The sequence below is a fragment of the Anabrus simplex genome, chromosome 2 (genome assembly GCF_040414725.1).
Source record: "Anabrus simplex isolate iqAnaSimp1 chromosome 2, ASM4041472v1, whole genome shotgun sequence".
Classification (NCBI taxonomy): Eukaryota; Metazoa; Arthropoda; class Insecta; order Orthoptera; family Tettigoniidae; genus Anabrus; species Anabrus simplex.
This window is the reverse complement of record NC_090266.1, coordinates 1,225,080,161-1,225,106,712: the sequence shown is the minus strand read 5'-3', so window position 1 is coordinate 1,225,106,712 and position 26,552 is coordinate 1,225,080,161. Positions and strand designations below refer to the sequence as shown.

General features: G+C 38.6%; 1 protein-coding gene across 2 annotated transcripts in view; it reads right to left on the bottom strand.

Annotated features, from left to right (window-relative positions):
• LOC136864824 (eukaryotic translation initiation factor 3 subunit E) overlaps positions 1-26,552 on the bottom strand; it is a 365,794-nt gene that overhangs the window by 313,504 nt on the left and 25,738 nt on the right. Inside the window, exon 3 of one of the 2 annotated variants that reach the window (XM_067142267.1) lies at positions 10,383-10,449. The exons of the other annotated variant lie outside the window; for it this stretch is intronic. Coding sequence (XP_066998368.1) covers positions 10,383-10,449 — 67 coding nt within the window. The remainder of the gene's footprint in view (positions 1-10,382; positions 10,450-26,552) is intronic. 2 annotated transcript variants of the gene reach the window in all.

Sequence of the window (26,552 nt, the reverse complement as noted above, 5' to 3'; positions counted from 1 at the left end):
CACTGGTCACTAAAATAACAAAGCTAAATTTTACACTACTCATTGTCATGTTCATAAAGTAGTTTTAATGTGTAATGTAGTTGGTTCATTATATAATATACCTATTCAATCATTGGCCTTTTCTCCTATCAATACATGCTGATATCCATCAGGGATAACAGTTCTGCAAGAAAAACATGCTTTCATCCTTTTGCTTTACTTTCTTATTTTATTTGAGTGAATCAAGACTGTGGACAAAGCATATTAAATTATCACAGTCAAATTCATCATCACACAGATGCAATTGGTAGCAATTCTAGATGGTACAAGGTACAATTTAAGCTTTCATTAATCCCAAAATAATGAAATATGTATTCATAGGTCTGATAAAGTTAATGAGATATATTTAATTATCATGTTTATCATAAAGACATTAATGAAATACCATGTGGAAACTTAACAACTGTACAAAAAATAATTCTACACACCAACCCTTTTGATTCAATGAAATTGCAAAATAAATGGGCAGATATTCTGGATCTCCAAGAACTATGCAAAATATTACACAAAAACTTATAACTTTACTTACAACCTATTATGATTCAAAGAAACTGCCAAATGAATGGTATTGATGCTGGTTGCTTGTTGTTTAAAAGGGCATAACATCTAGGTCATCGACCCAATTGATATTAAAATGCACTCTACATATTCTGGCTTCTTCACTAAAAGAGATACAGAATATATGTGCCTTAACAAAGGTTAAAAATTACACATACAATGGATCATAGATGGAAATGTGATTGAAGATACTTTGCATGTAAATGGGTCCATCTTTTCATTATAGCTCTCTCAATTTCCTCTTTAAACAAAAAGAGACTCAAACGTTACAATGAGCACACGCTTCTGATAAACATTTTGTTTGAATAATGTTTAATTTTAGTGTAAGAGTATGCTGCCCGGTAAATTGTATAGCAGCTGATCCCTTAAACGGCACTTCAAATTATACGTGTAATTCTGCCTAGCATCAAACAATTCTGTATCATGAGAAAATTAATTACTAAATGTTGCGTATTTATGTATTGAGTGGCACAGCTGAAACAAAATTTGTAAGAACAAGTGAAAACAACAATACATTTTAACAAATGGTATATTCAGAATACAAACTACTGCAGGATATATGTTGTCAGTCAATAGGCTGGTTTGATACAGCTCTCCATTCCACCCTACCCTGTGTTAACCTTTACATTCCTATGTACCAGCTGCATCCTACATTTAGTCTGATCTGCTTGTCATATTCATACCTTGGCCTACCCCTACCATTCTTACCAACTGCACTTGCATCGAAAACAACTGCACAAGACCTGGGTGTTTTAGGATGTGCCCTATTTCTTCATTTGTGATTCGAACTATCCACCTCACCTTCAGCAACACCTCATTTCAAAAGCTCTTGTTCTCTTTCTTTCCGAGCTAGTTGTTGTCCATGTTTCACTTCCATACAAGATGAAAGTCTTCAAAAACATCTTTCTAATTCCTATATCAATATATGAAGTGAGCAAATTTCTTTTCTTAAGAAAGGCCTTCCTTGCTTGTGCTAGTCTGCGTCGACCTTAAAAGATCTTTTGCCCCTACTTTGCACCATCTGTTATGAACATTTGGAAATTGCAGAAGTGTAAAGTGTTGAATGTGTGAAAAAGAACATTAAGGATGACACAAACACCCAGTCCCCAGATATTAATCATTTACAATTAAAAATTCCTGACCCAGCCAGGAATCAAACCCGGGGCCGCCGGGTGACGCATTGCCCACTGCACCACGGAGCCAGGCTAGTCTGCATTTGATATCCTCCTTATTTCTGCCAACATTAGTTATTTTACTACCCAAGTAACAATATACATCTACTTCCTTTAGGACTTCATTTCCTAATCCGATGTATCCTTCTATCCATCTGACTTTGTTTGACTGCACTCTGTTACTTTTGTTTTGGACTTATTTATTTTCAGCAAATCTCAGGGTGTTTATTTCCTCTCCCTGGATTGTGATTCCCTTCCCAAATTCCTCTTTCATTTCCTTTACTGCCTCTTCTATATAAATACTGAACAAGAGGGGGAACAAACTGCAACCTTGCCTCACTCCTTTCTGGATTGCTGATTCTTTTTCAAAGCCCTCAATTCTGATCACTGCAGACTGATTTTTATCCAGATTGTAGATAATCCATCGTTCTCGGTATCTGATCCCGATCACCGTCAGAATCTCAAATAGCTTGGTCCAATCAACGTTATCAAATGTGAAAGGCATATATGTGGGCTTATCCTTAATTAGATTGCTTTACGTGTTCCTACATTTCTTCTGAAGTCAAACCGATCTTCTCCAAACTCAGTTTCAACTTGTCTTTCCATTCTTCTGTAAATAATACGTGTTAAAATTCTGCAGGCGTGGTAGTTTACACACTTGTCAGCACCGGCTTTCTTGGGAATAGGTATAACAACATTCTGTTGCAAACCGCAAGCCACTACTCGTGTCAGCCTTGATACAACTGTTGGATATGTTCCAGCCAAATTTCTGAAGTGGTTTTCCATCTGAGCTCTTAATATTCATACAATTAGTTTTTCTTTCTTCAAAGGTTTACTTGACTTTTATGTATGCAGTATCTACCTTTCCTAGGACCATACAACCTTCAATATCTTTGCAGTTCTCCTTCAGCCATTCTTCCTTAGCTGTCCTGCACTTTTGATCCACTTCATTCTTTAATCGACTGTATTCCTTTCTGTCCACTTCGTTGTTTGCATTCTTGTACTTTCGTCCTTCATCAATCAGGTCTAGTATCTCCTGAGTTATCCATTGATTCTTAGTTGACCTTTCCTTTCTTCTTAACATTTTTCAGCAGCCTTGGAGACCTCATTTTTCACGACTGTCAATTCTTCCTTCAGCCTTTTCATTCAGTCCTTGTGCAACATGTTCGTTGAAAGACTCTTTTCTTTCAACTTGTCTAGATCCCATCTTCTTGCATTACTTCATTTCTTCAACTTCAGATGGCGTTTCATGACCAACAGGTTGTGGTCAGAGTCCATGTCTGCTTCTGGGAAGGTTTTGCAATCAAACACTTGGTTTCTGAATCTCTGCCTAATCATAATGAAGTCTATTTGATACCTTCCAGTGTCTCCAGGTCTCTTCCATGTATACAGCCACCGTTTGTGGTGTCTGAACCAAGTATTAGTAAGGACTAAATTATGATTGGTGCAGAATTCAACCAGCCGACTTCCTCTTTCATTCCTTTGCCCCAATCTGAATTCTCCTACTGTATTACCTTCTTTTCCTCGGCCTACTACTATGTTCCAGTCTCCCATCACAATTAGATTCACATCACCTGTTACATGACATAATGAAGAAAATCCACAGCCTGTTTCCAGTCAGGTCAGGAATGAATGAAGCCTCCATCTAGCGGTGAGGAGAGGAACTGTGTCGGCTGCTGAAGCCTGTCGTACACCTCTGGAGCAATGATTAATGACTGACAAATGAAATGAAATGGTATTGGAGAGTGTTGCTGGAATGAAAGATAACAGAAAAAATTGAAGTACCAGGAGAAAAACTTGTCCTACCTCTACTTTACCCAGCACAAATCTCACATAGAGTGACCGGGATTTGAACCATAGAACCCAGTGGTGAGAGGCCATGGAGGCTCACCTTTTACATATTGTATTAAATAATCTCTCTCTTCATATATTCTTTTGATCTCTTCCTCATCTGCTGAATTAGCAGATCTTGACAACAATAGTCCTTTCACTATGCTGGTCATAGTAGCTTACTCCAGCATTTCCCCCATTTGATTTTCTGTTCATAATCCTGCTCTTCCTGCCAACGTACTTCACTTATACCAACTACAGCTAACTTTAGGCTATCGATCTCCCTTTGAGTTTCTCTAACCTACCACAACGATTGAATCTTCTAACATTCCACACTCAAACTTGCAGAATGTCAGTAGCCATCTTCCTGATGATTGCCCCCTCTCTTGTAGTCACCACCCTGAGATTGGAATGAGGGTCTATTTTACCTCCGAAATATTTTACCTGTGAGGAAGCCATCAACAGTACATCATTCATACAGAGAGAGCTGCATGTCCAACAGTAGAAACAAAAATTGCACGAAAAAGTGAAAACATACAACAATAATTACTGAAATACAAAGTCGTCTTATTTTGGCATTATTACTAAGTCTTGAACAGAGCAGCAGTATCACATGGCTAAGCCCACTTATATTGTTTATTTTCTTGTCTTTCAATATTTTCATATTTGTGTTACCTCTGTGGGCTGGATATTTTGTTTCCTTTATTACTAATTCTGAAAAGAGTTAGCATATGGATGGAACTGGTGTGCATTCCAAGCTCCGTTTGAGTCCTTTAATTCATTCATCAAGGTACACAGTTCAGAAGATTCAAAAAGTTCTATGTCCAATATATGATTCCAACAGTCAGATATGACGTCCCAAAGATGGTCTAGTGTTCTCATCTTCATGGAGTTGATTGCAGTCAATTTGACTGCATGCGTTGCTTCACCTTGCCCCAGACATATTCAACAGCGTTTAAGAGTGGAACTCATACAGGCCAATCAATAATTTCAATGTATGTCTGTTGAGCCAACTGAATCAGAACAATGACAGATGTGAAATAATAATAATAATAATAATAATAATAATAATAATAATAATAATAATAATGTTATTCGTTTTACGTTCCACTAACTACATTTACCATTTTCAGAGATGCACAGGTGCTGGACTTAGACCCAATGGAGTTCTCTTACGTACTGGTAAATCTACTGACATGAAGCTGGCGTATTTGAGCACCTTCAAATACCACCAGACTAAGCCAAGACTGAACCTGCCAACTGAAGTTCAAAAGGCCAGCATTCAACCATCTGAGCTACTCAGCCCAGTCGGTGTGAAATGGGAAGAGCTTGTGATGAAATTGGATCACCCTATCCAGGTTTTGCATCCTCACACTCACAATCCCGAATGCCTTTAACAGAAAATTACGCCAGTCCCTTGACTTGAGCGTAAAATGTAATGCAAATCACCATCGACTGAATGGAAATTGTTAAACATGGAAACGGAAGCCAAAATACGGCATTAAACAAAACAAAAAATTTCCAATCTTCCTTGAGTTTCGTTCAGCAATATTTTGACCATGCTATACAAGGGCAGGTACAACAAGTGGCACAGTATATTTCTTCCCAGTTTCTTTGTTTTGGGGATTAACTGCTGGGTATTTCCCCTGACTGACTGGACGATCCACTTTCCGTACGTTACTCTACGAAAAGCTGTCTATCATCTTCGGAATTCACCACCTGTGATTTGGTAGTCCTCACTACTTGAAAGAGAAGAGAAGTGATTCATTGCACACTGACGACTTACCAAGATGTCGTCAGAATCATTCAGATATGTTCATTGTTATTTCTGAGGTTAATGTTTTAGCAGAAATCCAGGTAATTAAGAGTGAGACTACTGCAACTGAGGAAACATTTTATTTGATTGCTGGAGAATGTATAGTACCGTACCAGTAACAAAAGTTATCAATCTTATAATTCTGTTAATATTTGATGCATTTTTAAGTGTTTTTAAGTGTCTACTGACTAGTAAGAAGTGTTCACTGATCAGCATTATGGATTCTGTTAATATTTGACACGTTTTCAAGAGTCTAGTGCAAATAAATGGAGAATGTCCACTATTTTCTAGTACTTCTCCATTAAGAAGTTCCCTTGCAGTTCCACTGGATATGGGTTTTATAGTATAATATGCACATACTGTTTCACAGTGAGTTTCCTATCTGTATATGCCCCATACAACACATCCACTTCCACGGTATGTTGACCCACATACTGCCATAAATTGAGCTAAGTGCAAACTTATCTGGCTTTCTTTCAGCTCAGCAAATGTAAGCTGGTTATGTTAGTCATATCAGAAACGAAAAAATTTCTCCTTTAGCAGCTGTGGCAACCAACGCCATCATCATATACTTGGTAAAATATCATGATATTGCTGAAAATGGATTTAAAAACAATTATAATGCTACTGATTTTACGGTTTTGGAGGTGCCGAGGTGCCGGTATTTATCGCTGTAAGAGTTCTTTTATATGTTGGTAAATCTACCTACATGAGCACCTCCACACACCATGAGACTAAGCCGGGATTGAACTCACCAACTTGAGCAAAGGAGCTCCACAACCCAGTCATTTAAAAACTCCTTCAAACCATCTCCTCAGCTTAAAACTCATTCCTTGATGCAAACCAACATTCTTTGTCAACTGACACTGTATTATTCATAACCAGGCACAGTGAGTTGAAACATTACATCCGACCATTGCCTCAAGAGTACTGAAAACAGCATGCAAAACAGGACACATCCCCAGGAGGCAGATAGGGGATAGAGTTGGCTCCTGTGTGTATGCTTCAAAACAGTGAGCCGGTGTAATCAGCTGTCTCGATGCCTCGACACAACAGCGCTTCACTGTTTCAAAGCAGTGAGATTGCTTCATGTGTCGTGTTGCGTGAACAGAACACTCCAGTCGTTCCGTGCATGTCAGCTACACTGATGCTTCGAAACAGCAAAGCTTTGAAACAGTTGCGGTGCTTTGTCTATCCTCTTGCCTCAATAGAAACACAGTGTGACTTGACCCTCTTGACAATTTACTCTTATAGTGTGACACTCATTTATGGATGCTTCATATTCTGAACTGTGAGTCAGTTACTAAAACAAATGTACTGCACTCTTACTAATTAATCACATGCTCCACAACGTGATCACCAGCTATCTAGAATTTAAACTGAAGACATCCTCTTTAAGCTTACACTACACAGGGTAAAGGTCATTCATCTATTATGATTATGAAAATGAATCTGCTGTGACAGGCTAGCAGCATCTACAGCTTCTGGAGTCTCCAATACATTTACATTCAATTAACTGTTCTAGAACTGAACTAGGAAAACAAAATTGATTGATGATACAAAATATAAAATAAGCACGAGATTAAATTTTCCTCCAGGGTGGGGTCATAAGCTGACGATATCCTGACTTGCTTTCTCAGCCTGATGATGGTATTTCTGTATCAGTCGTGCCCACGGTAACAAGGAAATGCACTTTTTACTTTTCCGTAATTTCTGTCTGTCTGTATGTATGTACAAGCATCACGAGAAAACGGCTGAAGATAATTTAATGAAAATCGGTATACAAAGTCGGGTAATAAGTCGCTACAATCTTGGCCGTAAATAATTTTATTGACACTGACTGAAATGGTAGTTTAGGAAAGGCCTAAAATTTAATTCTCAAATATTTATATTATTAATGGTCATATCTTAATGAAAATAGGTAGGGAAAGTCAAGGAATAAGTCGCTACAATCTAGACCATAAATGATTGTGGTCACGCTGAGAAAAATGATAGTTTAGGGGAAGGCCTACAATGAAATTCTCAAATATTTATGTTATTAGTGGTCCTATCTTAATGAAAATAGATATGCAAAGTCAGGAAATAAGTCACTATAATCTAGGCCATAAACAATTTTATTCATGCTGGATGAAATGGTAGTTTAGGGGTAGGCCTAAAATTTAATTCCCAAATAATTATGTTATTAGTGGTCGTATCGATAAATACTACATAACTAAAGTTATGGCCTAAGTTATGTTAGTATTATATTTCCGATCATTTATGTCTTATACATTGTTACCATACCGACTATGATCAGAGATATTCATGTATTTGGATTTTTGTTACTAAGTCCTTATCAGCACCGAATCACAAGAAAATGGGTAAACAGAATTTAATGAAAATCGGTCTGTAAAGTTGGAGAATAAAGAACTACACTATAAATAATTTTATAAGACGCCCTAATATCACAGCATCGAAAGAAAACTAAATGCGAAGGCCTACAATATAAGAAGTTCATAAAATTGATCAACAGTAACATTACATTGACCATTGTTCATTGTGATGTGCTTTGCCTTCTGTTGCCACTCATTTCCGATAGACAGGATTACCGCTGCGTTCCGAGAATTTTTTAAAAATTTGCCTTACTTCGCACCGACACAGTCAGGTTTTATGGCGACGATGGGATAGGAAAGGGCTATGAGGGTGAAGGAAGCGGTCTTGGCCTTTATTAAGGTACAGCCCCAGCAATTGCCTGGTGTGAAAACGGAAACCCATGGAATAACATCTTCAGGGCTGCCGACAGTGGGGTCCTTCCGGATGCAAGCTCACAGCTGCGCACCCATAACCACATGGCCAACTCGCCCAGTCGTACGAGTGTAACAGTCTGGCTAAATATTTGCGGGAAGTAGCTGGGGAATTAGGTAACTTTCTTCTTTAGCATGGCATTCCTCTGTTTCATAAATTTTCCGATATTACTGGTACGTAACACACTGGTTCATCATAGCATTCGAGCTACTCAATCCCTACTCTGAGGCACTGATTGGAATGTGAAGTGTGCATATTTAACAGAATAATGGCAGAGAAGTGTTCACGGCTGTCAGCGGCCTGGTCATTCCAGCTCTGGAACTTTGAACTGTTACATCGGCACCGTAGTACTGTTCGTTAAAAGTGAGGAAATGTACAGTTTTTCAGTTGATCGAGTATTTTAAGTGATAATATTGCTTTTAATCGCTACATTCCTACTGACAGTTTTTTAATGACCTACGTTGACTTAGTTAGGCAAACCGCAAAGTCAGTCTTTCTGAGAATCCCGTAGCGAAGCACAGGTACATCAGCTAGTTCAAATATATACATATATTCTTACAAACTTAACCTCCACAACATACATAAAATAAATCATATCAAGCATACACTGTGTATCTCTTCTTTTTACTACCCGCTCAGGATTTACCTGTCATAGTTATAAGCTTAAAAGGTTCGCTGGTATGGCGACCATTTGTATTAACACTGCATTCGGACTTAGCCCGTCCTTTGACACACCAAAATCACTATACATATATACACCAAAATTTTTAGTTGAATTCGTATGCAATCGGCAACAGTTCGCAGATCGTAAAGGACGCGCCTATCGGCAATCCCGTGAACTAAAAATAAAAGAGCATTTCCGGCCGCCGAGCTTCCGTGTATAGCAAGCAGAGTGCCTACACTAGGGCTAGCCATAACATTTAGTCTAGATAGCATTTAATGCTCTCTAATCCCGCGGTGCTTCTCAGCCGGACATACATAGACGAGACCCACGGAAAACCATCCTCAGGGCTGCCGACAGTGGGGTTCGAACCTACACCAATGTGCTTGTCAGGGCTTAATTCACTACTTACAAAAAATAAAAAAAATTCAGCTCAGTACATGTGAATATACACATGTACATGATCAAATGTTCTATTTTACAGTGTGGAACAATGTATTTTAAACAATTAAAATCGTATACATTACATTTCTCACGCAGAGTACGAGTTCTGCTTTCACAGTCCTTTTGGTGGCAGCACCCAGCACTCCTACATGCATTGCCTGTAGGAAAACCTAGCCCGCACAATTCACAATTTACGTTTGCTAAACAATTTACACACTTCATTGATTATATTCTGATATTCAGTAGAGCTTCTAGATTAATATGAATGGAATAAATAAATACTTATTTTAGGCATTACTGCTTCCTGCCATCTTGCCGAACTGTACATTTAAACTCTTCTTCCTGCCCCCTGGTGGTCAAACGCTAAACAAAAACAACTGAAGTACATGCTACGTGTCCCGCACATGTTTTTCCGCTGTTTGATGGTGTCTGATCGCTTCTCCCTTACTGGGCAAATTGGCCATGTGGTTAGGGGCGCGCAGCTGAGAGTTTGCATCCGAGAGATAGTGGGTTCGAACCCTTGAAGATGGTTTTCCGTGGTTTCCAGTTTCTACACCAGGCACACTGAGAAATACACCAAATAACACGCATTTTCCATACCTCGATATTTACAAGTAATTTTTTTTTCAAGCTCACCTTTTTATATGTCAAAATGTGATCTTTCCTAATTCTCTCAGAAGTTTGAAAGGTCACATTGTGTTCAGTCAGTCACGAAAAACATACGAAAAAGTGTCTACACAGCACAATAATCAATGGAATAAAATTTCCTTCGGGATCCTACGTCAGCTCAATGACATGAACATATTTGAACATTTTCTTCCGCACCTTTTCAATACAATACACAAAACTATGTCACAACATATTTATTACAGTACCGGTTTCGACACATTCTTAGTGTCATCACCAACCAATCTGATAAAGCGAGCAAGAAAACAAAATAAATACGACAACATACACACACATGGTACAAGAACATATATCAAGTATTCCACTTTCTTTTAAATATACCGTAAGCAATTTGATGTTACTCTCTATCACATTTGGATTTAAAATTCAACGAAACGTTTTCGAATCATACCATGGAAAAGAGGCAGTAGATGCAACTGGAGACCAAGTTGAACGAATGGCGTCGGTCGCTGTGAAATCTGGAAAGAAGATTTTGTTAACGTTTTGTGCAATAAGACCAAGTAAAATTACTGTTCAGGAGGTACCATAGTTTGCAATAGAAGAGGTAAAGAGATATCTTGAATGGTTTAAACATATTTCAGCTATTCTGGCCACACAAATTTCATTATGTAGGAGTATTGGGCAAATATGTTATAGATTATGCACATCTTTCATGTGAACAATCAGTGAGGAGTCACAAGTTTCGCAATTTAAAAAAAAAAACTGTTGGACAATACAGTGATACGTTGAAAGATTGTGCTAGGCAGAGTTCCTGTGCCCAGATGTTGCATTACGTGTTCCATCAACATGCACAGGTAATGAAGAATGTTATGACGTAAATTACAAACTACAAATAAAACACAGCACTATGCTCGCCTGATTGCCAATGTCAGCTTACGACAAGTCAGCTACATTAGGCTATTAGCTTATGTACCCGTGCTTCGCTACGGAATTGTTAGGAAGACTGTCTATGTGGTTTTCCCCATCTGAAGTCAACATAGATTATTACAATGAGGTCAGTAGGAATGTAGCCATTTAAAGCAATGTTAGCATACAAATACCCGATCAAATGAAAAACCTCACGTTTTCTCACTTTTAACGAACAGTACTACGGTGCCGATCTAACAGCCGCAGCAGAAGACACAAAGCACATCACAATAAACAATGGTCAATGTAATGTTACTGCTGATTAATTTTATGAGCTTTCTATATTGTAGGCCTTCCCAATTAACTTCCTTCTGACTCTGTGATATTAGGGCATCTTATAAAATTACTAGCTGATGTACCCGTGCTTCGCTATGGGATTCTCAGAAAGATTGTCTTTGTGGTTTTCCTAACTACAGTTAACTTAGGCCATTACAAAAACATCAGTAGAAATGTAGGGATTAAAAGCAATGTTATTATATAAAATACTCGCTCAAATGAAAAACCGCACGTTTTCTCACTTTAAACGAACAGTACTACGATCTTGGTTTATCAGTTTCAATTTCCGTATTGACCGTTATCGTAAGTTATAGACGAGAAAGGTTCCACCTTATCAATACAAATTAATTTATACAAATATCTACAGTACCAGTTTCAACTTTTTACATATAGTCATCCTCAGCTGTACACCGTTACCTTCACATAAATCAAATAAGTTGATTTGCCTTGTCCATAATAATAGTCATAATGATAGGATATATCTTGCTTCTAATTGAGCATCCTGCAGGGTAAATTCGACTATGTACAATCTAAAATGTGTAGGTGAATCTTTTAGATCTAAAATCATGTAAAAGGGCTGTTATTAAAAGTACAATTACGTAAACACTTTTTTTAAATATATGTGATACATGTAAAATGTTGTCTTAAAATATACAGTTCAAGTAAAATCTGTTATAATAAATAAATAGGAAACATTTTGTTGGAATGAGTTTTTCGTCTTGAGTACATTGATTTTCTTCAATATGATGTGAAAATCGTATAAATGGACTATTGTTAAAAGTACAGTTATATATTCATTCATTCATTCATTCAACTTCGCTAATCGGCCAACTAGCGACCACGATCAGCCTCACTTTACATTCTGGCATTTGTTCATCTTTCGCTTGATACACATCATCTTCATTAGCTCACTGTGTTTAGCACGACGTTCTTCGGTCCATTTAACACCAGTTGCCCGTTTTTCGTCCTGGAAAGTCCCAAAAGTCTTGATGGCTGCTCTGAAAAGATTTCGGTCTTGCGCATCCACTGCTTGTAGGCCCAGTTCTTTAAGATCTTTCTTGACATTAACGTACTATGGCATTGCAGTTTTTGGTTTTGCGTAAAATATACTGAAGATACGTTTCGTCCATCGAGAGTCGATCATCCATCGTATATGACCGTAGGAGTGATCTCTGCCTTTACGCATTGTGTCCGTGATCTTCTCTATCGTAGAGTATACTTCTTGCCTGGATTTTCTAATGTAGATGCCATTTTTGTAGTTTGGACCAAGTATGGTGTGATGACTGTTGTAGTGACGAATTTGTGTGCTCAGGGAAAAGCACTTTTTGTTGTAAGGTTGCGGGTGGTTTGGAAAGTGACTTCCATTTTCTTGATTCTTGCTGCTATGGCCTCTTTGTCAAGTCCATTTTGCTGAATCCATTCCCCAAGGTATTTAAATTTACTAACACTGTTTATCGTTCCATATTTGGTGTTTAGTTGTGCCGTATCATCGTTGATATTTGACATTACTTCTGTCTTTTGAAAGGAAATTTGTAAACCTGTTTGTTCTGCTACTTCCTCCAACACATTGATCTCTTCTGTTGCACTTTCGAAATTTTCTGCCATAAGGGCTATATCATCAGTGAACGCTAAACAATCTATTTCCACTCCATTTTTCTTTGTCCCAATCCTTACGGGTTTGTAAAGGTTTCTTTCTTTTAACGTCTTTCGCCACTCGTGTATTACCTTCTCAAGTACGCAGTTGAACAAAAGAGATGACAGCCCATCTCCCTATCGAACGCCTGTCTTGATCTCAAAGGGTTCAGAGAGACATCCTTGGAATTTTACTTTGGATTTGGTATTAGTTAGTGTTGCCCTCATTATCGCCATCAGTTTCTCATTGACTCCCATTTCTGCAAGGATGTTAAGCAACACATCACGGTCGATGGAGTCGTATGTTTTCCTGAAGTCTACAAATGTAGATACATAGGTTCGATCTCTCAGCATATGGTATCTTATTATGGTTTTTAGGTTAAGTATTTGTTCTGCACTTGATCGGCCTTTCCTGCTTGGTATTCCCCGAGTTTGTGCTCAATTTGCTGTTCTAGTCTTTCAAGGATGGATAGTGACAGGATCTTGTAGGCTACTGGCAGAAGAGAAATTCCACGGTAATTGTTCACATCTCTTATATTTCCTTTCTTGTGTAAAGGATGGATAAAGGCTAGCTTCCAGTCCTCTGGTAGTTGTTCTTTTTCCCATATATCTACAATGGTTTGGTGTAGGATGTCAATTGCTTCTTCCGGGGCATATTTCCACAGTTCCGCAATCATGGAGTCTTCACCAGGAGCCTTGTTATTTTTCAGTCTCTTTATGTGGCGTTTGATTTCATTGCGATTTGGTGGAGAAGATGGCAGGTTTTGGCTCACTGGTTTGTTTGTTTTGATGGGGTTGGCTGGTTTTTCACAGTTTAGAAGGTCGTTAAAATACTTAGCTAAGATTTTGCAGTTTTCTTCATTTGATGTTGCAAGAGTTCTATCTTTTCTTAGAAAGCAAAGGGAAGGTGCCTTGTATCCTTGTACCTTCTTTTTAAAATTTCTGAAGTATTCATGGGTCTCACCTCTATGAAAGTCTTGCTCAATCTTGTCCAGTAGTACCTTTTCATACTTGCGTTTCTCACTGAGTATTATTTTTGCTGTTTGTGCTTGTTGTGTTTTGTACATCTTCCAATCTTCTTCTTTTTTCGAGGTGTAATACTTTTTCCAGGCATTCAGATGATCTCCTAAGGTCTTCTCGCAGTTATCGTTCCGCCACGTGTGCTTCTTCCTCTTCTTGATTTCCGCCACTCCTTTTGCAGCTCGTATCATCTGCTTTCTTGTGCTGTTGAAGTCTTTTTCCACTAGTTGTGCAAGTTCTTTGAATTCATTCTCTCTTTCTCTGAGCTTTTTTGTGTCAAAGCGAATTATGGTAGGTTCGTTCTTATTTTTGTTGAGAGGGATTGGTCGAAACTTGATTACTGATACCTAGTGATCTGAGTCTATGTTTATTCCCTTTTTTACGGTAACGTTCATGATTTCCGGACTGTATCTTCGAGATATAGCAACAGGGTCTATTTGGAATTCGCCTATTGTTTTGTTTGGGCATCTCCATGTCATCTGTTTTCTTGGTAAGTGACGAAAGTGTGTTGACATCAGTTGGAGGTTGTGGTTATCACATAGTTCAACGAGGCGTTCTCCATTCTTGTTGGTTCTTTTGTGTGCTGGGTAGAGCCCAACAACTTTCCTGTGTTTCCGTTCACGTCCTACCTGTGCATTAAAATCACCCAATAGGATCTTGACGTGGTGCTTTGGGATTTTTGCTAATCTGGCATCCAGGATGTTCCAGAATCTATCTGTGCCTTCCAGGTCTTTTTTGTTTTGTTCATTACTTGGAGCATTACAAGGGATTAGTTGGAGCATGTGCATTGACTAGCGTATATGTTTTATTTGCATAACGCAGGGATAGTAGGCATAACCTATCATTAACAGCTTCAAAATTTGAGACTGACCTAAGAATTCTGGTGTTGACAGCAAAAGCTGTACCGAAGATAGGGGTGTTTTTCATTACTCTCTTATGGGATCTGCTCTTGAAGAACCGATACCCTTCAGACTCAAACGTATCTTCATCAGTGAAGCGAGTTTCTTGCAGAGCCATTACTACGATTTTATTTTCGTGGAGGGCATTGGTCAGCTGTTTCATCTTACCAGTTTGTATTAAACTGCTTATGTTGAACGTTGCCAAAAAAGTCTTAGATATGGGTTTCAGCTTTCGTGACTGTTCAGGATTTCCAAGGCGCTCCGACTCGTCTTTAGCATGATGTTGCATCCCCCCCCAGAATCCGAACGGGATGCATGCGTCGCTTGTCGGCGACGGTGGATTTCTTTGAAAAGTTGCCACCTGGGGAATTAACTTCATGTCTTTGTTTTACCATCATGCTTGAGAAGCTTTAGCTTAGCTTGGAGCAAATTGTTCATTCTACATACAACCAAGGTTGTTAGCCCTGGAGGGCCTCAAGATGTTCTCCGGCTGCGGGCAGGCATTTGCTCCTTACCCGAATAGTTATGGTTTCCCCGCAAATACTCGGGTGGCTGATTGCAGTGGTTTACCACTGGGTGATGGGTTCGCCACATCCCTACTATATATACTATAGGCTATATATTTTTAAGAGTGTTTATGTAACTGTACTTTTAACAATAGTCCATTTATACGATTTTCACATCATATTAAAGAAAATCAACATACGCAAGACAAAAAACTCGTTCCAACAAAATGTTTCCTATTTATTTATTATAACAGATTTTACTTGAACTGTATATTTTAAGACAACATTTTACATGTATCACATATATTTTTAAAAAAGTGTTCACGTAATTGTACTTTTAATAACAGCCCATGTACATGATTTTAGGCCTAAAAGATTCACCTACACATTTTAGATTGTACATAGTCGAATTTACCCTGCAGTATGCTCAATTAGAAGTAAGATATAGCTTATCATTATGACTATTATTATGGACAAGGCAAATCAACTTATTTGATTTATGTGAAGGTAACGGTGTACAGCTGAGGATGACTACATGTAAAAAGTCGAAACCGGTATTGTAGATATTTGTATAAATGAATTTGTATCGATAAGGTGGAACCTTTCTCGTCTATAACTTACAGTACTACGATGCCGATCTAACAGTCCAAACTTTCAGTTCTGTAGTGATCAAACCGCAGACAGCCGTGAAAACTCCTCTGCCACTATTCCGTTAAATATACACACTGCTCATTCCAATCAGTGCCTCAGGGTAGGGATTGAATAGCTCAAATTCTATGATGAACCAGTTAGTTACGTACCGGTACCAGTAGTATCAGAAAATGAATGAACCAGACAGAAAATGTATGAACCAGAGGAATGGCATGCTTACGAAGAAAGTTATCTAACTCCACAGCTACTTCTCGCCAATATTAACACACGGGTGACGGGCCCCGAGAAATTTCGTAGTACGCTCGCCAGTGGTAGGTGACGGGCCCCGAGAATTCTCGGTTTTATTCACGACATTGTTTTCGGTCTTCGTGACACCTCTTGACCATATCTTGAACTATTTCGGACGTTCACATTGAGTAGAATAAATCGTAGATGTATATCTGCCACTTTTCTTTCATTCACAGCCTCTTTTATTCTTTGATCTAGTTTCGAAACGTCGACTTTCTTTCTGCCGGTTCAGTCAATGACAATACGCGGAATACGGTGTTAGCTGACGACAATATTTTAGAAGAATTATATGCCGATGATCATTCAAATGGAAATAGTCTGATGAAAAAGTGGAAACTGAATGTGAGAGTGATAGTGGAAGTGATATTCAAGCCTGTACAGGCCGTAATTTACCTAGTGTACTTACTTATTCAAGTGATTCTGACGACGACGATAATGATGTAAACATTAATAATATGTTAGGAATTGACGCTGAAGATGGTTTGTAAAGGCAGATCCACTACTACTAGGGGCACTGGAGAGTAACCATACCAACGTTAAAGATAAGATATTGACTGGTTTAATATTTTTGTACATTTTTATAATCAAGTGCACTCTAGTATGTTTAGTAGGAAAATGTCCGGTCCAGAGGGTATGTGACAAGCTCAAGCATCCGGTCAGCAATGTGTTAAGGCAGGCTGTTATACTCGGTACGACCGGACGAGTTGGCCATGCGGTTAGGGGAGCGCAGCTGTGAGTTTGCATCCAAAACCACCGTCGACAGCCCTGAGGATGGTTTTCCGTGGTCTCCCATTTTTACACCAGGGAAATGCTGGGGCTGTACCGTAATTAACGACAGGGCCGCTTCCCTTCCACTCCTAGCCCTTTTCTATCCCACTGTCGCCATAATACCTATCTGTGTCGGTGCGACGTAAAGCTAATTTTTAAGAAATACTCGGCATACAGCAGCAATCCCATCTATCGGACATGACTGGCAACAGAAGACATGACAAACAATGGTCAATGTAATGTTGTTGTTCAATGTTATGAGCTTTCTTTATTGTAGGCTTTTCAAGTTTAGTTTTCTTTCGACTCTGTGATATTAGGGCGTCTTACCGATTTATGGCGTAGATGTAGTTTCTTATTCCCCAACTTTACATAACGATTTTCATTAAATTCTGTTTACCTATTTTCTAGTGACTTGGTGCTGATATGGACTTCGCAACAAAAATCCAAATTCATGAATATCTCTTATCAAAATGTATAACACATAAATGATCAGAAATTTAATACTATATAACTTAAGTAATGTAGTATTTGTCGATAGGACCACTAATAACATAAAAATTTGAGAATTTAAGTTTAGGCCTTCCCCTAAACTACCATTTCTTTCAGCGTGAATAAGATTATTTATGGGCTTGATTGTAGCGACTTATTTCCCGAATTTGCATACCAATTTTCATTAAGATAGGACCAATAATAGCAAATATTTGAGAATACAATTTTAGGCCTTCCCCTAAAGTACCATTTCTATCAGCGTGAATAATAGCCATTGCTCACCGTAAAATGTTTCGTAAAATTTGTTGTACAATTAATTTTATAAAAATTTGGTGAAAACAAGTTGTGTGTTGCTCACGGTAATATTATTTTATAAAATCCGTGGAAGCATCAGGATGGCCATCTATGAACTCACTTCTAAACTAAGGTTTGTCTGTGCTGCCATCTATCGATAAACTTTTAAACCAAGAATCAGCTGTTCAACTTACAGTGTATTTGAGAGTATGGCTCCAACAAAAAAAGCAAAACTTTCTGCTTTAGCTGCAATTATACGTTGTACAGTGATAAAATGGAAGAAAAGAAATGCCAGGAAATGCTGGAGTCAGGATTGGGTCAAAAGAAGAGAAGAAGGTGGAGGATTCCTGTCCTTGGTCGAAAATTAGTTGAGGTTAGAAGACCAGCATTCATATTGGAATTCGGCGATTGTGTTTTCTGCCTCTCTTCTTGCGAATCTGTTGTGATAAAGTGGTGTTTTAACTTCGTACAAACAAGGATATTTCTGGTATTCGTCCAGTAAAACACTAACAGCTTCTTTAGGCCACCCGGATCCTGCCATTTTAGAAAGAAGTGTTTGGTTACAATCGAGCTTCACAATCTTCTCACGACGTAGCGCCAGCATCATCGTGATGTCAGCTTCGCTGATGGGTTTGTTTCGTAAAATTAATTTCACGGAATAGAACATGTCCTATTTTATGAAAAGTTTTATCAAAGGTTTTATAAAACTTGAATTTGACCGTGAGCAACATAAATTTTATAAAATTAAATCATTGTACAATAAATTTGACAGAAAATTTTACTGTGAGCAACAGGCATAAGAGTATTTACGGCCTAGATTGTAGCGACTTATTCCTGGACACTACATACCGATTTTCATTAAATTCTCTTCAGCCGTTTTATCATGATGCGTGTACATACATACAGAAATTACAGAAAATGAAAAAGTGCATTTCCTTGCTACTATGGACATGACCGATACAGAAATGCCATCCTTTTTAAATTCTGAGCAATGTACAGACAAAACTCTTATTTTATATATATATATATATATATATATAGATTTATAGCGTAGATTGTACTTCCTCATTTCCCGACATTATACATCAAGTTTCATTAAATTCTGTTTACCTATTTTCTCATGACTTGGCACTGATATTTACGGACTTGGCAACAAAAATAGAAATTGATGAATATTTTTGTTGGCAAAAGCCGGTACGGTAAAAATGTATAAGACATAAATGATCAAATATTTAATTCTATATAACTTTAACTATTTAGTGTTTATCGATAGGACCCCTAATAACATAAATATTAGAGAATTACATTTTAGGCCTTCCCCTAAACTACCATTTCACTCAGCATGAATAAAATTATTTATGGCCTAGATTGCAGCGACTTATTCCCCTACTTTACATACCAATTTTCATTAATTTATCTTCAGCCATTTTCTTGTGATGCGTGTACATACATACAGAAATTATGCAAAATTAAAAAGTGCATTTCGTTGTTCCTGTTGACACGACCAATACAGAAATACCATTCATTTTTAATTCTGAGCAATGTACAGACAAAACTCTTATTTTATATATATAGAAGTGTTGATATTAAAAATATTATTTTATGTTATTCATTCATGATATTTTCGTTATTATTTCAAGTGAGAAAACTGCATTTCTATTATTGACAGTGTTTTGATCACGTTTTATGCAAAACTGTATGAGAGTAAAATGATGTGAATATAGAATTACACAGTATAATCAGTAAACTAACTCAATGAAATGTCTGTTAGGTCATCAGCCCAGAGGCTGGTTGGATCCTCAAATAGCTCCACCAAAGGTTAGGCGGTTATAAGGAAACCCAAAAAACCAATGGCAGCACCAAAATGAGGTGTACTAGGCAAGATGAGGAGTGAGGTAGTTTGCCATTGCTTTCCTCACTGGGTCAGAAAGTACTATTGCAGCACGGCTGACACTGTGAGCAACACCTTTCATAACACTCAGATGCACTATTAATAGTCATGCTCTGAATGTCATTTCACAGCACTACCCATACCCCAGCAACTTCCATATTGTCACAGCCATGGATGTTGACTGGGACTTCGGTGGAAGCTACACTTTACTCTGGCCTGTGCCAAGAGATGGATGCAAAAGTACTGTATCCATCAAGAAATGACAGCAGGCAGGGTATGAAATGTATTATTTCAGAGATGTCAGTCACATAAGGTTAGCCAGTAACACACCATATTTTTACCTGTAACATCATTTTAAATTGAATTTCAGATACGTTCTTTTTATGAGAGAGCACCTTAAACCTTCCTCTCCAAACAACAGTATTCAAAATAAATTTTCAGAGAAATATGCAAAGAAACATGTTCAGGCAAACAGAGAGTTGGCATTTATGTCTGTCAATCATGGAAACCTGGAACAAATTATTTAGTACAATTACTTTTAAGCCATGTTTTATATATCATTGTAACTGTCCAGTGCTCCTTTATCCTATCTTTATGAAGATATGGAATTGCTTAGTAATAAAATAATTTTTCAGGAAAATATACTTGCTCATAATAACATGTGTTTCATTACAGAACGTTAAAAATTATTTTTCTTTCTTCTTTAATCCGTTTACCATCCAGAGTTGGTTTGTCCCTCGGACTCTGTGAGGGATCCTACCTCTACCACCTCAAGAGCGTGAGACCTTGGGTCGGGAAAGTTACAAATGGGGAGGAAGAACAGTGCCTCGCCCAGGCGGCCTCACCTGCTATGCTTTGTTGGGGATGGAAAGATTAGAGGGGATGGGTAAAGAACGGGGAAGGAAGTGGCCGTGGCCTTAAAATTAGGTACCACTCCGGCATTAGCCTGGAGGAGAAGTGGAAAACCACTTTCAAATTTCTTGGCAGAGTCGGAAATCGAACTCGGGTCTCCAGGGGGGGATGGCAGCTAATCACACTAACCACTACACCACAGAGGGGGACTAAAAATTATTCTTACTTTTTTTACAATTCTGTAAGTTATAATCACAGAATAAAAATGATTTATGATCAATAGAATGTTATTAGAGTTGTAGTCTTCAAAATCATAATATATCATTATACATCATACGAGGACAGTTTGAAAAGTTCTCGGAATCACCGCTAGATGTCAGTGCTAGAGCAATGAGGTTCCCGCGCAATAATCACATATCTTTTGTGAGTGAACACGTGGCGCGTCAGTGCTCTAGCTGCAGGAGTGTGGTAGTGACGACTCTTTGTTGTTGTTCCCGCGTAGTGATTTGTGACAATGGAAAAAACTGAGATTCAAGCAGTGATTAAATACTTTGTAAAGAAAGGTATGAAAGCAAAGGAAATTCATGCCAACTTTCAGAACACGCTGGGGGACTCTGCTCCTTCATTTTCAACTGTTGCCAAGGGGACCAGAGAGTTTAAATTTAGTCGGGAGAGTTTGGATGATGATCCGCGTAGTGGACGGCCAAAAAGTGTTACGGCCCCAGAATTTATCGCAAAAGTGCATAAAATGGTAATGGAGGATCGTCGACAGAAAGTGCGGGAGATTGTTGAAGCTGTAGGGATGTCTTCTGAATGGGTATTTTATATTTTAAACAAAGAATTGGGTATGAAAAAATTATCCGCAAGATGGGTGCTGCGGCTCTTGACAATGGACAATAAACGCACCAGATTGGAAATGTCCGAACAAAGTCTGGCCCGTTTTCAGTGCAACCAACAAGATTTTTTGCACTGGTTTGTGACTACAGATGAAACTTGGGTCCACTACTATACCCCAGAGACAAAACAGCAGTCAAAGTAGTGAAAACATGCTGATTCACCACCACCAAAGAAAGCAAAGGCAGTGCGTTCGGTCGGAAAGGTCATGGCCTCAGTTTTCTGGGATGCAAAAGGCATTCTGCTGATAGATTATCTTCCTACTGGCCAAACAATTATGGGGCAATACTATGTAAACCTCCTAGACCAACTACAGGAAAAGATACGCGAAACAAGGCCTGGTTTGGCAAGGAAAAATGTCATCTTTCATCAGGACAACGCTCCGCCGCACACAAGTGTTATTGCCATGGCAAAACTTCATGAACTGGGGTACGAATTGTTGCCACATCCACCTTATTCACCTGATTTGGCACCTTCAGACTTTCATCTATTCCCCAAGCTGAAAATTTTCCTCGGTGGACGGAGATTTTCTACAAGGGAAGAACTGGCATCCAAACTGGAGAGGTATTTTGCAGGCCTGGAGAAATCTCATTTTCGAGATGGGATCAAGGCATTGGAACATCGCTGGACCAAATGCATTAGTCTACAGGGAGACTATGTTAAAAAATAAAAGCAGTTCCACCCAGGTAAGATACTTAATTCTAGTACATTCCGAGAACTTTTCAAACCACCTACGTATATCATAATACATGGTGACCTTTTTATTGGGCTGGACGGCGAGAGAGTGCCTAGTCCATAAAGTGGTTTTGAGAGACAGACATTGGGTGACAAGGAGGAGCAGTAGGGGGTAAGGGAAGGGTGGTGCAAGTCACTAACACACATGCTGCAGCAACTGTGCTACCATCTTTTGGCTTGCGATTGACAGTGGAACTGATCACTCAGCCTTAAGGTGGATGAGCTCCTTTAGGCAGGTGATGGATCATCATTGGAGAAAATGTCACTGAAAACCATCAGGTTGTGTCTGTACTCCAGGTGAAGGACAACTGACAACAGTGTCTGTCTGTGCATGATGGAAACTTCTCGAAGAGAAACTACTCCGGGAGGTAGCATGGAAAGGAAATCCACAGTCGCCTTGAGAACCCAATCCAACATGCAAAGAGGAGTTGGAGCCATCTAATATCGCACAGTCAAAATTCAAACCCAAAAATTAGTATTTCATAGCACATAAATGTAAATACCCTTCTGAAAGTTGATAAAATGAAAGTTAACCACAATTTCAAATCAACAGAGCATCTCCATTATAGCAATGCACAGAACTAGGTTCACTGATGAAAATATAATAGAATCTGAAAAGTACCAGATCTGCAAAGGCTAGCTGGCAAAAAACCGTTACATGTGAGGTATTCCGCAACCAGGAACAGCATTTGCTGTGAACTGTCACATCCAAAACTCTGCAACTAATTTCCATTCAACTTCAGAAAGATTATGCCTTCTAAAAACATGCTGCGTGAACAAAAATATACTTTTATTAACTGTCACGCTCATATAAATGAAAATAAGGAAAAAACAGGAAAAGGTAGACTATTTTTGAGAAATTTTAAAAATGAAATTTCCAAACCACCTGAAGGAAAGAACAAAGTACTTTTAAGAGACTTTAACACACAAACTGGGGAAAAACAATGTTTTGTAAAGTTGTTGGAGAATATCGTGCTCAAAGAAAAACAAACAGAAATGGAGGAAGATTGATTCATTTGTGTAAATCATTTAATTTAAGATTGGTGTCCATACACTTTAAGAAGCTCCACCAAACCCTAATTTAGTGAGGACTTCAAACTGATTATGTTGCAACTTCAAAAGGAAAGTTGAGAAAGCTAAGAGCAAAACTTATGCTTGCTGCTAGTTGTTTTAAGGAGCCTAACATCGAAGGTCATCGGCCTGGAAAAATTATGAAGGGAGTTTAATACATAAAATGCAACCCATTTTTTTTCTAAAAGGAGGTTGGTTTTATTGAGGATACAAATACACCATGTTATTCCCCAATCCTTTTATAGTGGGTTCGAATCCCACTGTCTGCAGTCCTGAAGATGGTTTTCTGTGGTTTCCCATCTTCACACACCAGGCAAATGCTGGGACTGTACCTTAATTAAGGCCACAGCCGCTTCCTTCCAACTCCTAGCCTTTTCCTATCCCATCGTTGCCATCCTATCTGTGTCGGTGCGACGTAAAGCCACTAGCAAAAAAAAAAAAAAAAAAAAAATCCTTTTTACTACAATATACTATTTTACAACATAATCTCCGTTCAATGCTACGGCCTTATGCCGCCGTAATGTGAGGGCCCATTTACCTGCATCGTACAACCCGCCTGGTCAATGTCGGAGCCAATATCGTGTTGCATCAATAACTTCCCCATAATCCACATAGTGCTTCCCATGGAATACATCCTTCATTGGGCCAAACAGACGGAAGTCAGAAGGGGCGAGATCCGAGCTGTAGGGTGAATGAGGAAGAACAGTCCACTAAAGTTCTGTGAGCTCCTGCCTGATGCGCAGACTTGTGTGAGGTCTTAAGTTGTCGTGGAGAAGGAAAACTTTGTTTGCATTTTTGTGGCTATGAATACACTGAAGTCGTTTCTTCACTTTTCTTAGAGTAGCACCACACACTTCAGGGTTGATTGTTTCACCATGAGAGAAGACATCAAGTTCCCAGAAGCTGAGGGTACGGTTTTTAACCTTTTCTTCGTGGGAAAGTTGGTGTGGCACCACTTCATGAGTTGCCATTTTGTTTCCGATTCGAAGTGATGAATCCATGTTTCATCGCCTGTGACAATGTCTGACAAGAAATTGTCACCGTCAGCCTTATAACGAGCAAGCAATTCCGCACAGATGTTTCTTCTAACTCTTTATGGTCTTCCGTTTGGTGTCGAGGAACCCAGTGGGAACAAAGCTTTGAATACTTCAATTTGTGTATAAGTGTGTCAGTGATACCAACAGAGGCGTCAAGTTTAGCAGCGAGGTGTCTGACTATGATCCGTCGATCAGCTCGAATTAGGGTGTCCGCATGTTCAAACTTTGCAGACGTCACAGCTGTGTGTGGCTGGCTGCCACACTGGAGATCAGACAGGTTTGCTCGACCTCGTTGTGATGATGAAACATGCCTCGCTTAACGACTCACCGTGCTTTTGCCCCTGCCAGGTCTCCGCAAGCGCCTATGAATATCTGTGATGCCCTGGTTTTTCGCCAAAACAAACTCAATAACTGCTCTCTGTTTAGTACGCACCTCCGTTACAGATGCCATTTTGAAGGCTAGTTATAGCGCTGCCACATTTCGGAAATTAATGATACTCTACGACACAAAGCGGGATTATTCAAAGATGTCCCAAACAAAATTCCAATTTTTTAAAACTGAAACTGCATTATATATTGAATGCCCCTCGTATAAGGTCTAACGAGAAAAAATGTCAATGTAAAATGGACTAAACAGCAGCAAAGCATTCTATGTCCCAGAGTGGACAAAATTTGAATAAACAAACATTGTATCACATTCTTCTTTTGCGATGCAGACTGATCTATTCTATGAACTGACAAGAAGTTACAGCAATGACAAGACCATTGGTCTGGTTTGGTTAGCGACAGCGAGTCACAAGATCATTAATCTCCGTTAGTTAGGTTAGGTCCCATAGCAAAGGGGGCCTGGCACATAAGCCCCCAGGTCAGGCTGCATTGGTTTTCTGCAGAGTAACAGACCATTAGTCTGTTTAGAGAATATATTTCAAATGACGCACATCGAGGATAGAGCAGTCGCATTCAGAACATGCCAATGATAGCCTGCTGGTTTAGTTTTTCTTAAGGAATGTGGCACCCCTGTTGCCAGACATGAAACGAGCACTATCAGAGACAACCAGAAATTATCTTCATCACAGCCCGCCAATAAGAACATAGAAAATGGTCACATTTTGCAGATTTAAGTTAGAGAGTCTCAGTTTTAATTTCTTTACACAAGAATATTTCTTGGGGTGGATCGGTCAGTCCCTGGCACGCATAAAGGAAGTATCACTCCTCTCAGCTAATTCAGGTATTGCTTCACATCACTTTACTACGATTTTTGTCTTTCCTAATCATGTGATCTGAGTAAGGAAGCACCACTCTTATCAGTTAAACAAAAAAACAATCTGTAGAACAAAGACTCAACTATTTGCTAGAACTTCAGTAACAGTACACGAGATAAAATACATATATTAAGTCAAATCTTATAAATTTTGCCTTGTATTATATATAGGAGAGATAAAACTGTTCAATTCCACTGCTAGGGAGTGGGAACCCACCCTAAATAGTAACTTTAATTTTATAGTAAAATCTCATGAAACAGAGGGCATTTTCCAAAGTATCGAGGAGAAATTATTCAATGAGTCACTCCCATAACTCAATACAGATACACAAGCAGATAGATGTCAATACCAACTAAGACACAATAAAATCAACACACACACCCCACCCCTAAACCAAACCTTAGGCCTCACTTTCATTGGCATATACTACTATATGTAGAAAATAAACCAACAGTGATAAATTCTGGATGTCTTGCTTGGCATATATGCTCAAGATAATCCAAGGGTGAACATTTTTCAAACCCCTTATGCTAAAAACAAACCAATGATAAACAAAGTCTGACCCATTATGCTGCAACAAGAAAAATGGTAAAAAATTACCTTCAGCTCGCAACTCTGGTTTATATGGCAACAAGATTTCCAACATTTCCATCATTGGTAACCTCAGTAAGCCGCTAAGAACAACAGAGCATCGTTCTACGTTCCCACCGCAGCACTCTCTCATAGAGATATTCTTAAACCATTACTGAAGTTCTACCAAATATTTAACAATATTGGACAGTGCAACACAGTAACACTTTGATCAACTACACTATACAGCGGGTCTAAAATTACTTTCAGCAAAACAAACCACTCCTACATAAACAAATATGCAAAGTTAGCATACCAAAGTCATCAACCACTTTCAAAATACTCAAAAGTATTGATAAAGAATACCAACAAACTCCAATATTCATAGTTAGCTGATCCTCTGAGAAACATTCCACATTGATTGTAGCCTTTCCATGCAATGAACGACATCAGTAGCAATAAATAAGATTTCCAACATTTGTTTTAAATCATCAAATAATTCTAAAGCTCCAGAAATTAA